This window comes from Apaloderma vittatum, unplaced genomic scaffold (assembly GCF_000703405.1).
Source record: "Apaloderma vittatum isolate BGI_N311 unplaced genomic scaffold, ASM70340v1 scaffold4308, whole genome shotgun sequence".
Lineage (NCBI taxonomy): Eukaryota > Metazoa > Chordata > Aves > Trogoniformes > Trogonidae > Apaloderma > Apaloderma vittatum.
In genome coordinates, this window is record NW_009732249.1 from 25,531 (window position 1) to 48,187 (window position 22,657).

General features: G+C 37.2%; 1 protein-coding gene across 1 annotated transcript in view; it reads left to right on the forward strand.

Moving 5' to 3' along the window:
- SMCHD1 (structural maintenance of chromosomes flexible hinge domain containing 1) overlaps positions 1-22,657 on the forward strand; it is a gene marked incomplete at its 5' end in the record, with an annotated part of 54,618 nt that overhangs the window by 22,998 nt on the left and 8,963 nt on the right. Inside the window, 16 exons of the mRNA XM_009875433.1 lie at positions 754-981; positions 1,742-1,890; positions 3,606-3,694; positions 5,609-5,727; positions 6,414-6,581; positions 7,835-7,960; positions 9,867-9,946; positions 11,434-11,591; positions 13,325-13,440; positions 13,863-13,924; positions 14,150-14,237; positions 14,627-14,758; positions 15,919-16,059; positions 19,400-19,526; positions 19,692-19,811; positions 21,141-21,226. Of these exons, the coding sequence (XP_009873735.1) occupies positions 754-981; positions 1,742-1,890; positions 3,606-3,694; positions 5,609-5,727; positions 6,414-6,581; positions 7,835-7,960; positions 9,867-9,946; positions 11,434-11,591; positions 13,325-13,440; positions 13,863-13,924; positions 14,150-14,237; positions 14,627-14,758; positions 15,919-16,059; positions 19,400-19,526; positions 19,692-19,811; positions 21,141-21,226 (1,989 nt within the window). The remainder of the gene's footprint in view (positions 1-753; positions 982-1,741; positions 1,891-3,605; positions 3,695-5,608; positions 5,728-6,413; positions 6,582-7,834; positions 7,961-9,866; positions 9,947-11,433; positions 11,592-13,324; positions 13,441-13,862; positions 13,925-14,149; positions 14,238-14,626; positions 14,759-15,918; positions 16,060-19,399; positions 19,527-19,691; positions 19,812-21,140; positions 21,227-22,657) is intronic.

Below are 22,657 nucleotides of genomic sequence, written 5' to 3' on the forward strand. Positions count from 1 at the left end.
GAAGTGTTTCAAAATTGCATTATTTCCAGGATTTTTCTTCTGCTTTTTTACTCCCTGGATCATTCTGACAAATAGTAGTGAAAGTGTAAGACCAACAAAATTATGTTCCAAAAATTAGTTTAATGGTGTCAAGGAAGAGGTAGAACAGTCAAACTGAACAAGAATCATGTATTACAAACACTTTGACTGACACAACTTATTTACAGATTTCATTCCATAAACATTTAGAACCAGAATAGACATGGCAACATGTTCACCAAAACTTTAGTGAAGGACATGTTTTTTGCAAGGTTAAAAATCGGTAGCTTTTTGTAACATTTCAGTCTTAAAGCTCTTGAAGTTTGAATTGTTTAAGTGCTGTTGAACACCTCTGCTCTCTTGTAGTGAGGGGAAAATAAGAGTGTGATGTTTTACACTGAAAAATACTTAAACAAATAATAATATGGCAAGATGACCTATCTGAAAGAATACTTAGGATTACTCTAAAGAAGTATTTTGTAACTTGTATAATACTATGCTTTTGGAATAGAAAGCCTTTTCTAAATAGGGAGCATCAATTCCAGTATCTGCTAAAAGTTGTAAAGCATATGCTTTTTGTTTTACTTTTGACAAGTCAAGCTGATTTCATTTTTGTACACCTGCTCACACCTGGTAATCCAGAGTAATGCCATAGACTATTGTGGAGTGATATGTATGCATATATGTATAATTAATATCTTAATTATATCCATCTTTTTTTTCCCCCATGCATAGAGTTGTAAAGATGTGCCGCCAGTGGAAAAGATTATTAAACTTCTTCCTAGCAGTCATGTTGCAAGACTACAAGTCTTAAGTATGGATGGACAAAAAGCTATTCAAATTAAACATCAGGATGAAATTAATTGGGTTGCTGGTGATGTCATGCGCAACCTTATATTTCAGATGTATGACGAAGCAGAAAGGGAAATAAACATAACTTCAGCTCTGGCAGAAAAAATCAAGGCAAGTACTTTTGAGTAAACAGCAGCATAGTGTAGAGGAGAGATGTAATGCTGATTCTGTAAAATCCATAGACACCAGAATATGAAATAATATTCCTCAAGACTCATTAAACATGGGATTGCCACCCTCTGCTTAATAAAATTTTTAAATAATTTTGTTAAAATTGTATCCTTAATGAGAATGCTGTTTAATGAAATGTGAAATAATGCTTCAGGGTGGTATTATGAAAAGCAGGTTAGTAGATTCCAGTGCTTCTTTTAAACACAGTGAAATAATTCTCACATAGTTACGATTCTTCAGATCTGGGTTGTGGTTTGGTTTGGTTTGGTTTGTTGTTTTTTTTCAAACATTTGGGAACCTTGAATAGGCTTGTTCCTTCATGAAGATTTGCTTACCTGTTGTATCCCTCTGTGTGTTAAATCCCTCTGTATATGTGAAGCCTAATACAAAGGCAGAGCTTCACCAAATATGTGACACTTTTTGGTAAGGTTTTTCAGAATCAGATCTTTCCTAACTCAAGATAGATGAGAGAAACTTAATATGTGTTTCGCGTTGTTTGGTTTGTGTTTAGGGGGGTTTTTTGAGTAATTTTCTGTATTTGGAAAGGTAGCATTGGTTACAGTTGGGAAATACACAGGCTTTCCACTGAAAGCTTTTATTGTTGTATATTACTTCAGCATATTTAGAATGAACACAGATGTATTACATAGCTAGTCATTAGTAATTTAGCTTTGATTCATATGAGAAATTTCAATTTTAGGTTAACTGGACACCTAAAATTAACAAGGAAGAGTTGATGCAGGGAATATTACCTGATGTAAAAGTACCATCATCAGTAAAAGATGTACGTTACTGTCTAATTACTTACCTTGATGACCATGTGTCTTTGGAGAGTGCATTCACAGTCAGGTTTGTTCACCTGAAATACTTTTTTTATGAATTATGTTGTTGGCAAAGGATTATAGATCTGTGCTTCAGGGTAAGAAAAAAATCTTTCTGCAGAAAGCAGTTGGCAAATTAACAGAGAGTGTAGGTTTAGTTGGGTGGGTTACATTTTTTATGCAAATTGTTTACAGATGAGAGCGTTGGCTGGGTAAAAGCCCCCATCACAATCTGTCTGGGTCTACCCCTATAATCACTTTTCTAAAATATACATGCACTGAAGATTCTTGCTATCTTTGAAAAGGTTCAGTAAACATCAGCTTATAGAATAACTAGTTTTACTGAAGAGTTGAGTCACTGGTTACCAAAAGAAATATTACTATGAAGTTAATTATTACCCTTACAGAGGTTATTACTTTGAAGCTAAAGATAGTATTTATCGAGGCAACTGCTGGACACCCACATCTCGTGTCTCAGTCAACAGTTACAGGCTATAAATTGAACTTCAAAATTGCCTGTTTATTGCTCTTAGTGAGTTTAGGCAGACAGCTCTGCTTACTGTACCTTTATAAAGTTTGTTAAGATTAATCTGATTCTAAATTACTTTAGAGTATTTCCTGTGTTCTTAATAGGTCCGAATCAATGAACTAGTTCACAGCACACTGATCCCAGGTGTAAATTTGCAGCAATTAGACTTTTCACAGATCTGCAGTAGAAGAAAACAATTACATGATCAAGCAGTTAGTCTTTAAAATATTGGGAACATAATGCTTGGAAAAAGATGTTCATGATGCAGCACTGTCAGAGACAGAAAAAAAATCAGTTAAGCAGTATTTTCTGTTTTAAGAAGAGCAGAAAAGCAGACTGAATTGAAACCTTTTCTTCAAAGGAATTAGAGCGGTGGATTGATTTATTGAATTTTTTTAATATGTTTTTGCTTGTCATTGAAAAGCAGTCTCCAAACAGGTAACTTCTATTTAGGAATTATTCTGTTGTTGTTTTCATAAAAGTTAATTTGAAGTCATTCTAATAGGATTTTTAAAGATCTCAAGGTAATTTTTAGCTTAGAACACACAATAGGAGGAAAAAGCATTGTGTGGATAACTCATAGATAACTTGCAGATATCAGATAACTTAAGGATGTGGGGAGTCAGCACGTAACATGTTGAACTTTATCAAGTAAAGAAAGGCTGAGATTGTTTCCGAGGTGCTTAAGCTATGTTAGTTGTAATCAGGTCCTTAAGAAGTTAGCAAATATTTTCACAGCAAGGGAGACTGTGTACTTTTCTATATATACCTCATACCTTTGTACATACACATCAGTATTAGTGTTCATACTCTAATTGGTTTTAATATGTAGACAGTTGTATGTTACTTTGACTTAGAGATGTTGGGGATGATTTTTCTTTTTTAAGATTTAAAATACTTAAAACCTGAATTCTGATTTATCTGGCTAATAATCTGATCTATGGTAAAAAACTGGTAGGCAAGTTATTACAGATAAGGTAAAATCCCATAACACTGCTGTGGTTTATATCAGTAGGGTCTGGTAAGGTTGAGATGAAAGCTACTGTTTCACTTGTGTGCACATAAGGCTTGATATTGTAAGTATGTGCAAGGATATTTTTAAGAAAATATCCGGTCACAAATAAATGGTAACTGCTGCATGCTTTGTCATACCTGCTATTACAAGTGGTTGCGTTCATGAGAATAGTAAGCTAATTTTCATAATGCTGATTTAGACCACTTCCTGATGAACCCAAAAACATTAAATGCAAATTAAAAGGACCAAACACATTGCAGTTGGGTGAAGAACTACAAAGCGAAATTGGTGAGTGTTAAAATATTTTTCAAGTTCTTGTAAGTTATGCTTCTTTTTCTTTGCAGTTTATTAGCCTGACAGGTGTCATCAAGAGTGAACTATCTTGAACTATTTTAATATATAAATCAGGCTTACATTGTCATTCATGGAAGGATGATGAGACCTCTTAAACATTTTACAATTCTAGAGTTACTCTCCAATAAAGTTGGTCTCTTATTTTGTAAATTAGGACATTCATCACACTGAGTTGAAATTGTTGGCAAATTTTTGTTTAGTTCATGTCTTCTGAAATCTTACAGGCAGTAACAGCATTCAGACTATTTCAAAGCATGAACTTCAAAGTGAAACGTTTCAAGGTTAACTTTAACCTAAGAGGAAGGTATATTAGCAACCAGTCTTACTCTCCAGTTTCTTTATGCAGCTGCATAAAAATTCTTACAGTATTTTGGGACATTTAATGCGTGTGAGCAAAAGAAAGCACATAGGGCAAACTAAAAGGTGAAGAATAGCTTTCAATGTTAACATTTTTTTATTTCAACATTATGGCAAGAAATGATCTTTTTATTCAAAAAAAGTGGGAAGCACGAATATGTGATATAGATACGTAGATACATTGATATAGATACATAGATACGTTTTTATACCCTTCTGATACCCACGAGGTGGAGGGATCTTGTCAATGCCTATCAATACCTGAAGGGACAGTGTAAAGAAGATGAGCCCAGGCTCTTTTTAGTGGTGCCCAGTGACAGGATCAGAAGCAAAGGACACAACCTGAAATGCAGGAGGTTCCCTGTGAACATCAGGAAACACTTTTTGACTGTGAGGGTAACCAAACACTGGCACAGGTTGCCCAGACAGATTGCAGAGTCACCATTCTTGCAGATATTCAAAAGCTGTCTGGGAGTAGTCCTGGACAAGTGACTCTAGGTTGTCCTGCCTGATCAGGGGGGTTGCACCAGGTGACCTCCTGTGCAGGGTTAAGGCTGGGCCAGCCACTGAACGCTGACAGATGCTCTCTACCCCTCTCCCTCCCCAAAAGGGAAGCGAAAGGGAATGAGGCAGAGAGACTTAGGGATTGGAAAAGAAAACTAAAACAGCTTTAATAAAACAGTAATAGTACTGATAAAAAAATAATAAAAATAATGAACTATATACAAATATATACAAACGCGATGTCAAACCCAGCTGCTCTCTGATAGCAATCCCCACTGATGCTGAAAAGCAGGTGACACTGGGGAAGTCCCAGGCTCCTCAGCAGTGGGAAGCTGGCACAGGAGCTGGATTTTGGGAACACAGGAATGGGTTCAAAGGCACATGATCTGATAGAGGAGTCCTTGGGCACTGACCATTGAAAAAGAAAACTTTAACCCCTGTGATCCCTCAGTTTTATACTGAATATGACGTATATGGAACGGAGTGCTCTTGTTGGTCACCTCTCCTGTTTGTTACTCACCAGAGGTGCAACCTTTTACTTCCTTGTGACCCCTTCTACTTCCCAGCACCAGCAGTGTGGCACACAAGATCAAGCAGAGACCTTGGTCACTACAGGAGCAAGTATAAGCAAGAGCTTCTCTGCATACTAATCCCAGGCAGTAATTATAAGCATCAGGCATTACCACTTCTAGTAGCTGGCACTGTCTGCAAAAAACACCCTGTTAACTAAAGCAAATGTAGTCTTTCAGAGGAGACCGAGATGAAAAGTAAAATCACTGAACAGAATCAGTTCTGTTCAGCTCAAACCAGGACATCTCCAGAGGTCTCTTCCAACGTCAGCTGCTCTGTGGCTCAGTGATATGTGCATTTTCTCTCTATTGTGTGTAAGTTGTATACATTTATACTCCTTATGCTGTAGAAGGTTTCATTAAAGCAGCTGCTGGGGTAATGACCTTAATAATCATTTTAATCATCATCTTTTAACAGATGTAATGATTACGGATCAGTATGGAAATCAGGTTCAGACAGTGACATCAGCCTGTGTAAATTCCCTAGGAGTTTCTGGACCAGGACTTGATAAATCAAATTTGAAAATAACATGGCAGGTATTTACAAGATGTCATATAGTTTATTTCTCATTGGCCTTTGTGTGTTAATTGTCTTGAATTTGTCACACAGAATTGAACCGAAACTATGGAGAGTTGATTCGAAAGATGTGAGAAGATAGAGACTTAAAGCATTAAAATCAGATGATCCTGTTGTAAGGCATACAGCAGCATCTACTGAAAACCTTATCACTGCTGGAACTATACAATATGGGGGCCAGTTCATTTCATGCTTGAGTTTGCTTTGTTTCTAGTCCATTGTTCTGTATCTTCTCACTTGTTTTTAGTCTTTTCTTATGTGTTTGTTTTTGGTGATACAGTTGATTTTATGATATTTTGAGGAGCCTTGCAGATTGGACTAGTACTGCTGTCTGCAGTAGTTTAATTTGTGTTCTATACGTTTTAAAATATGTTGGATCCAAGATGTACATAACTTTTGTGCGTTGAAAAACAGGTTCCTGAAAAATGCTTGAGTTTGAAGTTGATTGCTTTTTACACAAGAAGTCCAATTAAATTTAACAAATGGACTAGAACTTGTAGTTAAATTTTTAGTCCACTGTCTCACAGTAAAAACAGCAAATAGTGTCTGCCAGGCATAAATATTAAAATACAATATTGAAAAAAATGAATAAATTATACTTCCCTTTACTTGGTCTTGATAAAATCTTCTTTTAATTTCTCAATAGGAAAGTACTCTAACAATGAGAGTAAAAGGTATTCGGTTTAAACCTTGTTTACTTGGAAGCAAAGAACTGTGCTTTGCTTGGCGTGAATTTTCTGACTTCCTCAGAGTAACTTTAACTGCAGGATTCCCTGCTAAACTGCAGTTTGTGGACTGGCCAGAGTTAGAAAAGGTAAGTTGAATGGTTTTGGTTTGGAAAAAAACCAAGTTCACCAGTCAGCAGGTCTTTTATTTCCAGAGTTTTTTGTACCACAGGATGCAAAGCTGAAAACTCAGGTTTCTTAGTGTCAATACGTCTAAAATTTGTCAGAATGTGACAGCACTAAAGACATTTTTTATTCTGTATAACATAAGCAAATTTAAGTATTTTGCAATCTAATTATATAGACATGTTTTAAATGGGACTGTAGATGTGAATCATTTTTCATATAATAGCTACGTTTTTTAAAGTAAACGTATTTTTGAGGAATCTAACTAGTGTGTGTTACTCGTGTATGTTTACAACACTGTATTCCTTAATATCTCTTAACCTGTCCAAAGTTTATTCTGTCCCATTTGCCCTTCTACAGATAATGTATTTTTCTTTTCTTTGGTGCAGCAGTTTTATTGTGGGCTGGATCCTAACACGTATATCTTCCACTGCTGTTTGCCAAAGACGCTGTCCTTAATGGTAGTAATAGCTGGCAGCTCATCAACTTACCAGTTATTGGGAAGGAAGTCCTAAGTTTATTTAAGTTTACAAGTGTTTACAGTCAGGTAGTGGGGAAGGGAGTATAGTTATAGCAAATGAAAAAGATGTAGATTTTTGGTACCAACCATTTTTTGCAACTATTTTTTTTTAAAAAAAAAAAGAAAATATAAATTACTTTCCAATGTTTACTTTGTCTAAAGTTGCAGCAGAAAACAAAATAGGAGAGTGGAAGCAGGTAAAGAAAATTGGATCTCTGAGTAGAAAACAGGAATAAAGATTGGCCTGTTGGGAAAATGGAGAAGGAAGTTATTGAAAAAAGTGGAACAGGAAGTTCAAAGAGTATCACAACTATTTTTGTTCTCTAGAAAGCTGTCAAGGACTATCAGAAAATAAAAATTTTGTACCATTTGCTCTTTCTACAACAAGGAAACTGTTTGATAAGCCTCTTCAGAAGCACGTCCTTCCTTTTAGTCACATCAACATGAGTAATGCATGCAATTCAATTCACTTTATAATGAATTCAGTGCATTCAATGCATTTTATAATGACAACAGAATGTAAGTGGGAAAACTCTAGAAATAATTTCATAGAGTTTTACAGTTCTGTCATGGTGTAGCTTGTGGGAGACAGTAGTATGCAAACGGTGGACGCTATTGCTCTGGGGATTCCTGACCTACCATGAATGTCTGATATACCTAGAACAGAATAATGTGATGCGTTTGTATCTCTTCCAGCCTGTTGCAGTGATTAATGGTAGAGAACTGCAGAAGCCCCTTATTGTTCAGCTGTGTGATCAGTGGGGAAATCCATCTCCTGAACCTAATGTCAAAATCAGCCTTATAAAGAGTAACAACTTAAAGGTAATTATAGGCCTTAGTATGTGAACTTTGTTTAACACAGGTTTTTGTTGTCATGTCTACATTATCTTGTTCATTTTCAAGATGCTTTTGGAAAAGGGAATAAAATATTGTAAAGGCACAAAAATATCTAATCTCAAGTAATAGTGCTGTCAACAAGTAATCATAGAATCATAGGTCTCTTCCAGCTGATACCATCCTAGGAGATCATCAAGTCCAGCCTTTGTCCCAGCCCTGTCAACCTACTGAACGATTGCCGCCAACACAACATCCACCCATCTCTTAAACACCTCCAGGGATGGTGACTAAGCCACCTCCCTGGGCAGCCTGTTCCAATGCCTGACAACCCTTTCAGTATAGAAATTCTTCCTAATATCCGACCTGAACTTCTCCTGGCGCAATTTAACACCCTTTGTCCTATCGCTAGCCTTGTCCTATCACTTGCCACTAGGGAGAACAGACCAACCTCTGCCTCTCTACAACCTCCCTTCAGGTAGTTGCAGAGAACGATGAGGTCTGCCCTTAATCTCCTCTAGGCTAAACAGCTCCAGATCCCTCAGCCTTTCATAGAATCATAGAATCAGAATGGCATAGGCTGGAAGGGACCCTAGAGATCATCTAGTCCAACCTCCCTGCTGTGGGCAGGGATGCCACCTCTCTGGTTTGAATTATCTCTTTATTTTCAGATTATGTTTTCCCTTACCATCAGCAAAAGTACATTTTTACATTATAATGCCTCACAATGATTAGCATGCCTTTTTGATTTTTTTTAATTTTTCATCTGTACAGATATGGAAAAAACAACCCTAATATTTTCAATTTAGATCAAAGAAACCTGTTTTAAAAAAACAAAATCTAACAAAGGACAGGTTTTTGATTCCAGAGTCCTAAATCTTGCTTATTACTTTCCTCGTAAGACTTATGGTCTAAGCCCTTTACCAGCTTGGTAGCCTGTCTCTGTACCCTCTCCAGCACCTCAGTGTCCCTCTTGTAGTGAGGGGCCCGAAACTGGTCTCAGTACTCAAGGTGAGGCCTCACCAAAGCCGAACACAGGGGCATGATCACCTCCCTGCTCCTGCTGACACCACCATTCCTGATCCAGGCCAGGATGCCGTTGGCCTTCTTGGCCACGTGGGCACACTGGTGGCTCCTGTTCAGCCGGCTGCCCATCAACACCCCCAGGTCCCTCTCTGCCTGGCAGCTCTCCAGCCACTCCTCCCCAAGCCTGTAGCACTGCTGGGGGTTGTTGTGGCCGAAGTGCAGGACCCAGCATTTGGCCTTATTGAAACTCATGTGATTGGCCTTGGCCCAGTGATCCAGCCTATCTAGATCCCTCTGGAGAGCCTCTCTGCCCTCAAGCAGATCGATGCTTCCACCCAGCTTGGTGTCATCTGTACTTCCGTCACTTGTCATCACATTTTTCTCTGTCTAGCACTATTACGCTCTTGGCAATGAATGGGGGAAGGGGGTAGCTGTTTTTGCTCCAGTTGTATCACTATTTAATGTTTGCTCTCTGGGAATCTTTGTGCAGACACTGTAAAAGGAGTAAATAGTTTGTAGAAGGTTTTAGAATCTGAAAATATACGCAGATTCATGTGTGCTATGGGTGACATGATAGCATCACTAGCATTTAAAGAAATAACATTAATAAAATATTTGAACATATTACCAAACAAAAATATCTGAATATAGATAAAGTGATTGTCTTCAAAAACTGACAGAGGGAATTCTGAAGCCTCTTAATACTGTATTCATAACAGTATATCTTGCTTAATTTGGAGTGCAAAAATACAAAGAAACTGTTGCTCAAATGGAAAGATAGTATGCAGGCCAGTGATATACAGATTTTATTCTAAAACTTGATACTACTTCTGTGTCACTGAAAGAATAAAAATTTTTTTTTTGGCAGATTGTTCCTTCAAACCAGCAGCATAAAACAGATGACGCTGGTAGGGCTAACCTGGGAGTTATTAGTATTCACGCACCTAGGTAAGTAGTGCAAACTGTATGAATTCTGAAATGTCACTCGGTGGATTTATTTCAGCTGCACATTTCATAAAGTACCTACCAAGAATTAATCTAGAGCTAAGGGCAAACATTTATTATTTATATGCTAGCTGAAGGCCAGGTAGTGAACTTTAAGAATTAAGTGCTTAACTACATAAAATTCAGTAGTTGCTTCTTTTAGTCTTCTGAGAATCTGCTGCTCTCATTTGTGGTCATGGTAAAACACAGCTTATAATTGTCAGCCTGTACCTGGTGCAAACGGTGCCATAAATCACTTAAAATATTTGAAGTGTATAGCTTTTGGGTGACCAGACACTATGCTTTCAAAGTAGGAACATGTTTTAGGGAAGTTGAAACCCCACTTCCTCTGGGTGCTAGCCATTATTTTAAAGGGTCAGATAAAGTGTCTGAAAGAATTTTGTCAGTCAATTAGTTAGTTAATTTTCCTTACTTGTGGTGGAACTAATGAAGTCTCATTTCCTGCAAATGTGTATCCTGTGGCTTCTTCATGTCCGTCATCCTGGCTCCCCTGTACTCACATGTGCCCTCTGACTTTTCAAATTCATTATTTGTATATCCTCCTCATGTTCACTGTTCTGCTACCCACTCCCCATATACCTGAGCTTTTCTTGCAAGACTATGTTGGCTTTTGGTAGTTCAGAAGCTAGCAATAAGCACTTGCTTGCTCTTAAACTTCTGAAGTATTTCATGGCAGTTAATCTTGCATTCGTATCTGCAGGATTTGACCCATAGTAGCATTCTGCATTTGGAAGAAAATCTATTTAAAATGCTGTTGATGGTGCTCAGTGTATTTATAATGCCTGCATCTTGGTAGAGGGACGATGAGTATTAGTTATCAGTATGTTACTGGAGGTTAGAAACAAGTGTGCTCAGTGGTAACATCGCACAATTTATAGCGGGATCAAAACTTGCTGGGTAGTGCAGCCTCTATGCAGTTAAATACTGTATTCCTAGTTCTGTTTAAAAACTGAAATTTCAGGTTTTTAATACTGCAAAGAAAAGTTCTTCTATAGCAATGAAGTCGTGATATACTTGCAATGCTAGAGTTGTATACAGATTCACTCTTTGGAAACTGTCAAAGCAGGATGCTCATCAGACAGCATTTTAATTAGATGTTCTTGCTTTCTACCAAAGTATATTCTGCATCTTAAATCTGTAGTTGATAGTGTCTTACAGAAAGGTGATAAAACTTGGTCAAGCTAATGAAATATTAGAGCAAAATTGAAGTTAATAAGATAATGTCTTAAGAATATCTTAAACTTGTGATTTTACTTGTCTAACTTTGCATTAATAATTCTTTTTTCTTCCCTTTGCTACTGACAACTGAGATTTGGTTTTATCATGCTTATGATATATGATTCAGACTTGAAATGTACATGATTCAGACTTGAAATCTGTTGAAAATTGTCTTTTCAAAAGAGATTTTTTATTATTTCTATATATTTCAGAGGAGAGCACACTTTACAACTTAAAGCCTCTTACAACAAGACCACCTTAGATTGTCCAGTAATCACATTAAATGTCCTGCCTGATCCTGAGAAACCTGTCCGCTTGAATGTTAAATATGACAAAAATGCTTCTTTTCAAGCAGGAGGTACTTTCCCTGGTAAGTGTAAGTATTCCTTGGTGGAAACTAATCACTTGAGCTTTGTAAACCTATAAAAAACTATTTTGATGATTCTGGTGTATTTTCTTACCTTTTTGGTTTTTGTCTCTTCTCTGCCAGTTCTTTGTAACAGCTGTATCTGAGATGCCTCTGTAACACACGGAGAAAAAAGATATGTTTGATATTACTTTTGGAAAACATACGAAATGACTTCTTATTTATTTGTTCCAGATTTTTGGCTTTATCTTTTTTAATGGTAAAACTACAGAATCTTTTCTCTGTCCTTGGTGAAATACCATATTTAATTTTTTGATCTTCCCAGAAGATGATCTGAGCTAGTTCATACATATTTTCTCTTGTCTCGTTTTCTGTGGATTAGTAACATAGGTGGTAGCTACGAAATTATAGACCAACTGTGAGCCAAGAGGAACTGAAAAGTGATCAGAAGCATGCCAGGGACAGTACGAAATACTCTTTTCTTTTGCTGTATTCTCTCACAAAAGAATGATCTTTGCTATAGAATCATGCAATCCCAGAGTGGTTTGAGTTGTAAGGGACCTGTGAAGATCATCTATCTAGCAGCAACCTCCCACCAAATAGGCTTTTCAAGTATAGCCTGTAGTACAAATCATCAAGTTTTGAGAGATGACGAGAGTTAAACATCATCTTCAGGAGATAGCATAGTATAGATGATGTTAACTTTTGATATAAAATTAGATACTAAATTCTTTATTAACAGCATCATATTTAGTTAATATCCTAATTACTGGATTTTCTGGTGAACTCTGGTACACCTGAGGGCAGGCACTGCAATCTTGAAGGAATTCATGCCTGAATTTTTCATGCATCAAAGCACAGTTCTTCATTAAAGTGCAAAATTCAGTTCTATTTGAGCAGTGCAGTTACAGTTACATGCAGAAAATCCACCTGTAGCCATAGTGTCAAAGTGCTTACTTAGTTCAAATTTTCATCTAGAAGGGTATCTGTATTCTAGTTTGGATTCCGTTTCCTTCAGACCACTAAAAAGAAATAGGAAAAGCTAAATTTTTCAGGACTAGATGTAAAATGCCATATATTTTGACTGCAGAAGCACTCAAGAGCGAATGAAGGAGTGAAATGTGCCCCTATATCCTACTTCAAGCAGACTCAAGTATGTAGCATTAGTCTATGAGAAGTAGCCAAACTGAGCTTCGCATTCATAGCCTGAGTCTGCCTATTTATTACCGTGTGACTAATAGGGGAAATGGCAGTGGCGTCCGTACAGCCTCTTTACAGCTACTGCCCCTTTCTATCCAGTAGTTCAATAGCTAAAGCACTTGGGAAGGAAGAGGGAGATCTGGATTTCTTGTCCTTGAAGGAAGGAATCGACTACTTAACTAGTTAATGATTGCTCTTTTTGGAGAGCAAGTAGAAGCCTGGCTTGCTGTTTTGATAAGAATGATAATCTGGGAAAGTCAGACTTGGAATTTGAGTGGGTTTTTTTAAAGCAGTCATGGATAAAGTAGGTGTGGGGTTTTTTTCCCTTAAGGATTCTTACCTTACTTTAATTAAAAACCTAGGGAAAGGTTTTCCGTATCTGGCTTTAAGTTTTTTGTTGCTTGGGTTCTCTTTGGAACATGGGGTTTGTGTGTTTTTCATCTAGGTTTGAGGAAGATGGGGAAATTCATGGAGTTTGATCTTTTTAATTCTGCATAAAAATGATCTTGAAAAACAAATTGTCTTTCATTCTGCAGATTTCATGGTTAGCGTTCTTTCTGAAGATGACAACATTATTAAAAATATTAATCCAGCACGGATTTCTATGAAAATGTGGGAAGCACAGAGCAGTGGAACTAGAATACCAATTGATGTAAGTCATCAAAATGTGTATCAAAGTGCCAGCACAGGACAAACATACATATAGTAGAAACTTTCCTTCGTTCAACTTAAAATCTAGAACAGGATATTGATCTAAATAACAAGTGTTACGTATCAGTCATATTTATCAGTATCTGTCCTGTTACAAGTTGTCAGACTGTTCAAGTGTCAAGACTATAGTAAGGACTAAAACACTACTGCTCTGCAGAAGCTAACTATTAGGAAGACTATTAAAAGCTACCACCCTGAATTTTGCAAAGAAAAAACTTGCAAGAATTAAAAATATTAAACTAGTATCTAAAGTACAGGTGATTTCATTTATTTACTGTATACTATCACTACTGCAAATCATTAAGACAAATAAGATACTTCAGCTTGCAGTATATTGCATTAAATTTTTTTGCATCTTTCCAGGTTACAACATTTAGCTGTAGTAAAGTGAAGGATGACAAGGAGGATGGCTTCTTTTACTTCAGGTATAGCAGCATTTATTTTTTAATTTCTGGTGCAACTTACTGTACAAAATACATTCTTGTTGAAGGAAGAATATTATGGATGAGCACTAAAATACTTCATGCCTTCACAGGACTTCCTAATTAGTTTGGGTGACTACCCAGATTGTGAATTGCTTGCATATTTACATACTTGCCAGTTCGATATTGACTCACTTTTGCTTGTTCTTCTTGTTTTTTGTTATTTAGGGATAAAGTGATTCCAGAGAGAGTGGGCACTTACACTATCCAGTTTACCTTTGCAATGGACAAGACAAATGTGCTCAGCAGTGACCAGGTTTGAATCTATAATTAATTACATGTAGCCATGAACATGTAATATGGGATCATCTGGGAGAAGTATGATACTTTGTAGATTCAGAATGCAAATACTTTCACTTCCAAGCTTTGCAAAAGTTGTATTTTTATTTTTGATAGTTGCTGATTTCAGATTGTTGATTATAAAAGTATATTTTTATAACTTATTAACTAAGCAGAAATTTTGTGGAATTTGCATAATTTGCAACCTAGTAAGACTGCTTTATGGTTATGCTAATTTATTTCAAGATTTTCAGAAAATTTCACATGCATTTGTTTTAGCTTTTTTGAGCAACCCATATGTGCAGGCGAATTGCAATGAATTATATCAGTCTGTCTTTTATTTTATTCTTCTCCTTTTTCTGCTAGATTATAGCTGATGTTGTACCTAATGACCCTGTGCGCTTGTTACCTGATTGTTTGCCAGCTACTCCAGCGGTTTCCAATGTTTCAGCTCTTTCTAGCCGTACACTGGTCAAGGATTTATACCTCCATGTAATGGTAACTATACTTCAATACAAAATCATTATTAGGGGAATATATCAGACTACTAAAAATGTGTGGAATTTGGCTGTAAAGCGTTGCTGTCTCTTTACAGATAATTTCATGCAGAAAAGGTATCAATCAGTGATTTCTGTTATATGACGGATGTATCTTGTTTTGTTTGCATACAGATGCCGAAAACTAAATATATGCAATCCTTGCTGTCAGGCATCTCGGTTGAAACTCATTTCTTGCTGCCACAGGAAAAAAATGTTTCAAAAATAGATTCTAGTGGGAAAACACATAAATATACACCAGATATTTTTCTTCCAGTAGATGGTTTCTCCTAGATATCTTGTATCACAAAAAATAAGGTTTCCTGAACTTCGAACATCCCTAGGGATACAGGGAGATCACTTGCCGGTTACCACCATAGGCAAAACACACGCAACTTGTGGAAAATTTATCACAATTAGAATATATTTGAGTAATGAGAAATAAAGACAAAAAGGTTAAAGCGACATCTTCCAGCCAACGTTTCCCCAGGCTTGGCTTCTATCCAGACTCCTCTACCCTTCCCTGAGCAGCACAGAGGGGTGGGAATGGGAGTCATGGTCAGCTCCTCCCTGCTGCTCATTCCATCTCTATTTCCCTACTCTTAATGTGTTCCTCTGTGGGCTACAGTCCTTCATCATCTGCTCTATTGTGAGCCCTCTCCACAGGCTGCAGTTCTTCAGGAAATACCTGCCTGCTCTAGCGTGGGGTCCTCCATGGACTGCAGCGTGGGTATCTGCTCCTCCGTGGTGCTTCACGGTCTGTGGAGAAATGCCTGCTTCACCTTAGCCTCCCCAGAGGCTGCAGGGGAATCTCTGCCCTGGTGCCTGGAGTGCCTCCTCACCCTCCTTTTCTTGCCTTGGTGTCCCCTCTGCTAGTTCTCTTTTTTCTTCTCCTCTGCTTGTGTGTTTTTGTCCTTATTTAAATATATTTTCCCAGAGCAACCACCATTTTGGCTGAGAGGATCAGCTGTGCCCTGTAGTGAGTCGGTTGGAACCATCTGTGTCCTCTCCCTGCAGCCCCCATTGCCGGCACCTTGCAATGTAAACCCAGTGCAGTATATAAATGGATTTCGCAGTTCAGCTTGTGTTCCAAATTAACTTTTTTGTCTCTTTCACTTGCAGGATGAATATAACAACCACACTGGAGTTGATCTAGTTGGCAAAATAGTAGCAAAAATTAAGAGCCCAAACGAAGACAATATAGAGATCCCACAGTTTCAGGGGAAAGTTGAGTTTCCATTTGATGGAGGATCAGCCGAAATTGTAAGTGTGACTGAAATACACAGCCCCACGAGCAATGGATCTAATGAGGCACATTCGCCTGCAAATTCAAAGTTGATCTTACACCTCGTCATGTTTTTTGAAGAGTTACTATATACTGTAGCTTCCCCTTACAGATAAGAAGATAAATAATTTCTTCTGTTTGGTTGTTAATTTTCAGAAAACCTGAAGGGGGATTCTTTAACCGGTTTATCCTTGCAAAGCAAGAGAAGTTTATGAGTACGTTGAGTTAGGGTCTGGGACATACAGGAGGATCTAGGGTTAGTCTTTTTCTCATTTGAATTTCACATGTAAATACCACTTCACCAATTTGTATTTAAGCCATTAATATTAGCAATATTTTACATTTGTATTTATGTCTGACCGTAGTACCTTAAGATCATTTAGTCTGATCTCTTCAAATATATGTAATTAAATTTTTCCAGGTTCTCTTTACATTTTGCCAAGCTAACAGGGCTTATATATACTTTGCAAAAAGGCATCCTGTCTTCATTTGAAGAAGTAAAGATAAAACTACCACTTCTCCTTACACTTTATTTCAGTGATTAGTGCCCTTCACTGTTAAAAATGCTTGCTTTGTTTCAGTTCGGCTTGTAGCATCACGCGTAGCTATGAAAGCACTGGATGTTGTAGTAATGTCATCACAGTCACTTTTTCTTCAACAAATACAAATAGAAATTTTAATATTTGGGAATTTCATTTGTAACCATTGTTACAAAGAATAATATTAAAGAAAGTTAAAATGTGCACATGCACAAAACCAGAAACTGTTGAAAACACACCAGAAAATCTCAGCTGAGTGTAGAGCTGCACAGTGAGTGGAGTGGTCACAATATTTCTCTTAAAAGCCTCTAGAGAACTTTGGTCAGTAAGACTATTCACGTGGTGAAATGTATATATGCACACACCTTTTTTTAAGTTGCTGAAGTATCATAGAAGAATTGCAGAGCAAAAGCAATTACTAGTTCATTTGGTACCTCTGCTTGTCACATGTTTTACTAGCCTGAAGTTTATGGAAATCTTCAAGCCATTAGAAGGTGCTGAAGGAGGATCCAATGTTTTAAAGGTGGTTTCTTAGCCACCTTTTCTAACTTACTTGTTGGAAGCAGCTTCTCAGCAGAGCAGCATCCGTCCCTGCCAGGTGGAGGCAGACACTGCCTTAGCAACAAATAGAAAATCTCCCAATATGTCTTGGAAATTGCCGCAGTAAAACCTCAGTAGAATCACCAAAATCTACCATTTCTGCATACAGACTTCTTCATAAGATACTTTATTCAACACATCAACTGCTTTCAAGAACTACATAGATGAAACTTAATGATGCAGCATAAATAATTCTCTGATGATAACAATCAGGGATAGAAACATCCAGTTAATACCGGCAAACATTTTTCACTGAACAACCTGTCGAACTCTGATCTACTCTTATCTGTAAGGAAAAGTGACAAAATATGTATGAGAAGCAAGCTATAAAAAGAAAATTCGCAGCCTGAATAGAGGTATCAGATAAAATCAATATACTAAAAAATTGATTTGTTGTGCACTCTCATTATGTGCCTCGTTATGTTTTAGGAGTAATAAGTAGCTTGTGAATATGTTTTTCTCAGGCAAATAGGGTGGGGGAAAAAGTGCAAAAATATAGTAAGGGCTCAACTATAACCACTGGTCTAATAAAATAGTGCTTTTCTCCACAAATCTGGCATTTACACCTGTGGTAGAAGTTTGAACAGATATCTAAAACTTCATACTGTTGACGGGAATACTAAACCCGTAGACTACACTCTGACAGTTGAGATAAAATTGCTAGACAGTTTCTCAGACTCCTTACTGATGCAGAAATAACAATTTTTTTTTTATCTCCATGTGCCAGTAACCTGATGTTGAGCCATTGTGACCTAAGTACTCCAGTCTTGCTTCGGTGACTAAGCTGCCTACCTCTGTAATAGGGGTGTTGTTTTCAGGGTTTTTTGTTTGGCTTGTTTTGGATTTTTTTTTTTTTTGATAAGCAGTTGCTTTTTCTTTATATATTCCTGGTTTGTTGGGGGATGGGAGGAGTGGGGAGGAGGGCTGCATTCTTTCTCATGACCGTGATTGGTGAGATCTCACTGCTTTTGACAAAAACTTGTGTTCCCTAGGCTTCCATAACAAGTAATTCCATTTCAGTGAATCCTCTGTCCCTTCCCCTCTTCAGTTCGTACTGAGCTGTCTGACTGTAGGCAACTCACAAAACTCAGTTGGTTGCAAAGCCATCTACTTTCCCGTGGCTACTAACAGGGAGGGGACGCACTAGTGTTTTTTCAAGTGTCTTGAAATTGTTCCATCTTGTTTATAAATATAATTATGTGCAATTAGCATCAATGTAATGAAGCTGATAATCTGACATGTTTACCCTTACACCGAGGTTCAGGAATCCTAAATTTGTTTAATGAAGGACAATGTTTGCATTTTTGTTAGTATAAATTTTCTAAGGAAAAGGTATTTCCACTACAAACTTCTGATTAAATATGTAGCTGCGATGTTTTTGAAAGCCATGAAGACTATCTTTGAAGGTTATATATCTATCTCTTCTTTTAGGCTGCAACCACCTCTCTCTTGATTTGGCAAGTTGAGTAGCAATTTCTACATGTTAAAGGTGGAAACAGTATGAGTTTTATTATAAGCATTATTCATTTTATGCATGATACCCTTCCCAAAGTAATAGCACATTTAGATATTACCTATACTAATTTTATTTCTGTTTACCGTTCTTTATGGTTCTATTATATTTTCAATGTCTGTAAAGAAGGGCAAAGGATTTAGTTTGTCTTTTCAGTAAGGAATTGATAAGAAATGGGATGTTCATTTCAGTGTTTGAATATGTATCGTTCATTCATTTGAGACCTGCTGTCTACTTCCATGGTAACAGCAGTAACCTTAACTCGGCACTGGGAATAGTTTGTTTTTCCTTTGCTCTGTTTCTGCATTGGGTCTTTCTTTTTAATGTTCCTTTTGCATTTATTCACATGCTGAATGAAGTACATCTGTGGAAATCTTGCTTATGGGACAGTGCAGAGAGTATTTTGTTGTAGCCAAAAATAGTAAGACTCTTTAAACAGGTAAAATGACAATCATAGTTCTCAAATAATAAAATAGTTACTATTAAATCTTTGTATTATTAGGTAAAAAAGGCATTTTCAAGCCAGTACTTAAAACTGTAGTAATATTGTGTCTACATCATGTGTTAGGTAACTTGTAAGATTTAGTATTTGAAGAGTGTTTATTTTATTTTGTGTGTTACCTCAAGTGCGAACATAAACTTATGTATGTTTATTTTTTTTATTAGAATCTAGTGCTGGCTGAAAACAGCCCTGGAAGGGATAGCACTGAGTATATTCTTGTATTTGAGCCAGATCTGCCAGCTTTGAAAAAACCTTTGGAACCATACTGTCTGTCATTTATGTTTTATAATGGTATGTTTCAATTATTTTAAAATGCTTGCTTCTCCTTAGAACCAACTGGTTTTAGGTTCATAATACTTCTTCAGAACTGTGTAATAGCTTAATTGATTTTTGCCAATGTTTAAACCAACTAAGTATGTTACTGTGTTTTCTTCTAAATACATAATATTTCTGTAGGTTTCAAGAAGCAACAACGGATGGCAACACTTACAAAGGAGAGAGACCAATTATCTCAGGCCATAAGTGTTTACAGAAAGTGGTTTGATACTACTAATCAGCTTGTAACTGAACTTAAATGTAAGTTCAATCTAATATAAATAAATTTCTGGGAATAAAACTTTTTTCCCTTTAATATTTTTGAGAATAGAAGGAGAAAAACTGGTATTGAAATCATGAGTTACAGTAAATAAAGGGGAGCAGAAGGGGATATACCTTTGCATTAGCAGGGAAGCATCTAGTTATTTGGATGAGCTTAACTATAAAGGGTCTTGATTTGAGGTAGAAAGTCTTATATCGAAACTGTCAAAAGGAGAAATAAATTACTGAAGTTGATGCTCTAATTCTGTTTTTCCATGACTGCCTTGCACTTGCATCTTTGCAGTGGATGTGTGAGTGCTCATCCATCTGGAAACTCAACAGCTGCCTAAAAACAACTTAAGGGAATTGACTGTGGATAATCCCGTTTCAAAAAGCTAGTGTTACATTTTCAAAATGTTACTTTTTCCCCACATTTGATCCTGTGTACATTATTCAAAAGTATTGTGTAGCTATTCGTTGTTTACCTCTATGTTCTTCAGCAAATGTAATCCTTTAACAGCAGAGCAGTGTGAGGGCAGTGGGGGTTTTTGCCATATTTTTTGTTAGAATCATTTTGTTTGTTGATCAAAAGGTTTATTTTAACAGATGCATTTTGAATTTGTATTTTAAGTAATAACTAAAGACAAATAAAGTGTTTTGGAATTAGACAATGCTGCTGTTTCTTGTAATTTTAGGACATGGCTTTGTTTCTGTTACTTGGTTACTCCATGTATTTGTTATGGGTGCAAATTCCTGAATTCCAGGGTGAAAACCAAAAAAATTTGTTTCATATTTGCAGATTTTTGTACATCGCTAGATCAAAAGTTAGAGAATTAGAAACTTCATGCTTAAATAACATTCTCAAATATAAACCTGTCTGAATAGAGGGAGTGAAAAGACCTTGCCTGTTTACTCATTTATTTTCAAAATTGCTTCAGTTCAGATATGACAGTTGAGGAAATAGTGTCCAGAAAGGTGTGTCTTATATAAGAGATAAAAGAGAATTGTGCCAGCTACTACTCTTCCTTCCCTCTTGCCATTTGGAAAGATAATTGAGGATGAAAAGTAAAAAGAGCTTGTATTCTCAGACTGATCTAAAGACTGGCCCCATTGCTTCCTGAAGCTGTAGGAGATGACAGCTGCTGAAATTGAAGAAGCTGGACAAATCAAAAGATCTTGGTGGGGAAATCGTGATATCCTGTGCTGGAATTAAGAAGTACATAGATAGGATCAGCTGTGGGTGGTGTAATTCTGAAAAGTTATAAGAAATACTGTAAGAAGTGTTTCATTGCTTTTCGGTATTTCCTCTGTTGGATTTATTGGTTTCAGGTCAGGTTAAAGAAGCTGAAACAAGAGAAACTCACCTGAAGAGTGAACTAAAGAAACACCAGATTGAAGTACCACAGATAAATACGGTATGACTTATTTCTTACTAAACTCTCTAACATTTTGCAAATAAATCTAATCTTAGTATGAAATTGCTATCGTTATATACATGGTATATACACAAGCACCTGTGTGGGCCGAAAGGGGCAGGACGTGGGACAAGCACAAACCACAGCTGAAATGCAGGGTAGATTTATTCTCACTCCCTGAGAATCTGAAGAATCTTTGCAGCAGCACCTGGATGAGGCACAGAGGCAGGGGTCACACGAGCAGGTTGGCAAGCAGCAGCGCAGGCATAAGGAGATCTCTCCTTGCTAGAAAGCGTGGCTGTTTATCCCACTGCTTTGTTATGTTTTACTTACTGCTCTGCCTGAGTTCCCAGGACTCACGCGATAGCTTTGCAGGGCAGGAACATGAGAGATGCCCCCGCATCTGTCCCAGGCCTCTGTTACCTGAGTGCAGTTGTGCTGCTTGTTGAGCACATAAAGCCAAGCAGAAATCCAGTGTGAGGTGTGTGTTTTCCGACACCTCAGGTGCAAGTCGCTTGAGCGTACCTACAGGCCTCCTCACCAGTCTTCTGTTACATCCTTACACACCTGTTACCAAACTCTGAAAATCTAAATATGAGGAAAATTTGTGGATCAAATCCAAAATTAATATTTTTTCACTGTTCTGCTAATGTGACTATCCCTTAGAGAAGCTGCTAGAGAAATAAGAACTTCTCTTCCACACCCTTCTCTTGCTTTTGCCTTTCTAAGGTTGCTAGCTGTGTTACTGGTACTGCTAGTTTTTGTAATGCACTTCTGCAGACTGACCAACATACACTGGGTGTATTCTGACATAAGTAGACCAAAGGAAAACACTATTTCTCAGACAAGTAGAGAATTTCATACATTACTGCCAAAGTTGATGTAAATGTTCATAAAATGTGAATTTGAAAGATTATATCCCACTGCTAATTTTCCATAACGATCCAATTATATTTTTTAAAAACTTTTTAAAGAAAGTTTTCTAACTACTGACTTTTTGGGGAGGAAAAATATGTAAACATTCAGTTATCTTTAGATCAAGTAAAATCAACGTTACAGCTGTTAACTATAAATCAGTAGAATTAAATTGTACACATTCTGCAATCATGACACTAAAGTTGCCCCTTCTGGCTAAATTTTTCAGGCTTGGCCATAGTTCCCTTCTAAAATGGTTTCTTCTGCACAGAATCACAGAGTGTTAGGGTTTGGAAGGGACCTCGAAAGATCATCTAGTCCAACCCCTCTGGCCAGATCACCTACAGTAGGTCACATGGGAACGCGTCCAGGCGGGTTTCGAAAGTCTCCAGAGGAGACTCCACAACCTCCCTGGGCAGCCTGTGCCAGGGCTCTGTCACTCTCACAGAGAAGAAGTTGTTCCCCTGCTACTTGGGGTTGTTCATGGGGTTTTTGTGTATTTATGGTTGTTTCTTC